We start from the raw sequence: 2357 nt of genomic DNA on the forward strand, positions 1-2357 counted from the left end.
CTGCAGCTCCAATATGTATGATGACACCATCATTGACAAAGTCGTTATCTTTCAGAGTTGGGAGGTCTTTTGCCTGCAAAATAAATCAAACCTTTCAACAATCTGTACAATGATTACAAATAATTTATGCTTCAGTTCTTTATTTTTTTATTTCTAAGTTTTAAGTAGAAAATAAGAATTTCCAGGAAGCCTTGCAGAATTTTGCCAAAAATCATAATTGCCAGTTTTGAAAAGTATTGGAAGATCTATACAGCAGAAACCATATTGCTTTTAGCAGATAATATAAGTAACAATTGAAGTTGTTTAGCTCTAGATCAGCTCAGGCAATGCTAACTTAAATTCAGAGGCAGCCCAGCTTTCATTATCCTACTTCTTTGGTACAATACAACCAAGACTACATTATCTAATCTATATTGATGTACATGATAGAACTGCATCTTTATCTAAATTGTAAAATCTATGTCTCACTATATCCAATAAATGAAACTAAACAAGAAGTCAATACTTCTTGTTTAGTCTCATGTTAGCCCTAACTAAGCAAATCTATTTTCAAAGGAGTTCTAGCCACAATAAAGCACTAGTCAGGTATTAAGGTCAATGGTACTGACTAACCTACTCCCTCAAAATTGTTGGTTTTGTGCCTAAATTAGAAACAATTATGACTATTACATGCACAATATCAGTAGGACACCCAACAAAAGGACTTGTTGTCTATTCACTTTACTGAGACCTAATATACCTGCTAGAGACAACTTAGCAGTTCAATCTCTAGAATCAATAAAAATACAGAACCGGTAAAAGACTGAATAAATGAATCATAGTATAAGAGCTACTTACTTTCTCTTTATCACTTGCTTGCCGATCAACAGTAGATCCCTGGAATAAATGTAAATGTGAAAAGTATTTCATAGTAGGCAGATTTTAAGCCACGAAATCCTCCACTTCAATATATAGGTTTAAAGTTGGAGGGTGTCCTTAGCTTATAAAAAAATTACACAAAATAATTTTTGGTTAAATATATAAATAAATAAAATTATTAAATGTGCATTTCTCAGATGCAGAACATTAAGAAGCATTCAGTAAGAATAGGAAGTTCATCAAAGGAATAAAAAAGCCAACTGAAAATTACTTCCAGCAGTATCAACCTAGAAAACATTTATAACAAGCAAAAGTTAGCATTATATGTGACATTACCCATTGTCATAGTTGTTCAGCTCTGTTTACCATTAATACTCTATATAATAATAAAGCACTAACAAAATCAGTGATATAGAATACACATTACCAACCTTGAGATCATACTTTTTATGGATGGTCAACCTGGGACTGAAGACATTTCTTAAAACAACAAGGTAAGTCTCCACATCATTGACAGTAATCCGATACATTCCTAGATATTGCGGTAACAACGTCTGTGCATGTATTTCAACAATATACTGCAAATATAGAAATGTACAAAATTACAGAAACGTACAGCAGGTCAAGTTTTGATATCTACATTTGTTTTAAAGGAATAGTTTTTTAAAAATAAGATGTAGAGATAACCTAGAACATTACTTTTGTGTTATAATCTATGTCAAAATATTTCTAGAATATTAGGATCCATATAAGCAAACCAGGCCATGAAAGATAAAAAAAACATTCATACTGACGCCATAGCTTGACCACTTATTATCCTCAAACATAACTAAAGGAATCACTACAGGTCAAGTTGACAGGGTGTTAAACTTGTCTAAAGGCCAATAGTTGCTTTTTGCATCAATAACCTCCATGGCTAAAACAACCAACTCTCAGCAATCCAATCTACCTGGCTGTAAATATATACCATAATGAGGTGCAGTACAGCAGCATAAAAGATTAATTATGTTAACTTACAGTGATGAGTTCAGATCTCTTACCAGGGATCTGAAGAGAGGAGTAAGAGGCTATTCCAATTCATTCTCTTAATATACACATTTAATATGATGCTAAAATTGACTACACAACCTAGATGATCAAACTACACTCTATCAATAAAGCAAACTTCTCCCTACATATTCCAACAACATCTAGACTATCCAATGCCATACTATAATTAATATTTCACTTCAACAACTAATCTCCACTAATTTCCCCATTCTCCTTCATCAATATTCTTTCAGTTAAATATCAAGTCCATTCACAACTTGTGATCACAAGGTCATCCACTCTTCCATGTTAAATAACACTGAGTTTATTCACTGCTGAATATTAGTGGTTCTCACCTGAGATTTACTTCTGATGTCAATGACAAAATTTATGATTAGTCTTTGACGGACCAAAGAATAAGAAAACTGTGTGTGAGAGAGAGAGAGAGAGAGAGAGAGAGAGAGAGAGAG

General features: G+C 32.9%; 1 protein-coding gene across 1 annotated transcript in view; it reads right to left on the minus strand.

Annotated features, from left to right (window-relative positions):
• The window catches only part of LOC106871327 (phosphatidylinositol 5-phosphate 4-kinase type-2 beta), a 114025-nt gene that overhangs the window by 4549 nt on the left and 107119 nt on the right, over positions 1 to 2357 (minus strand). The window contains exons 5-7 of the mRNA XM_014917718.2: positions 1290 to 1436; positions 838 to 876; positions 4 to 73 (exon numbers count right to left, since the gene is read on the minus strand). Of these exons, the coding sequence (XP_014773204.1) occupies positions 4 to 73; positions 838 to 876; positions 1290 to 1436 (256 nt within the window). The remainder of the gene's footprint in view (positions 1 to 3; positions 74 to 837; positions 877 to 1289; positions 1437 to 2357) is intronic.

This window comes from Octopus bimaculoides, chromosome 10, assembly GCF_001194135.2.
Source record: "Octopus bimaculoides isolate UCB-OBI-ISO-001 chromosome 10, ASM119413v2, whole genome shotgun sequence".
Classification (NCBI taxonomy): domain Eukaryota; kingdom Metazoa; phylum Mollusca; class Cephalopoda; order Octopoda; family Octopodidae; genus Octopus; species Octopus bimaculoides.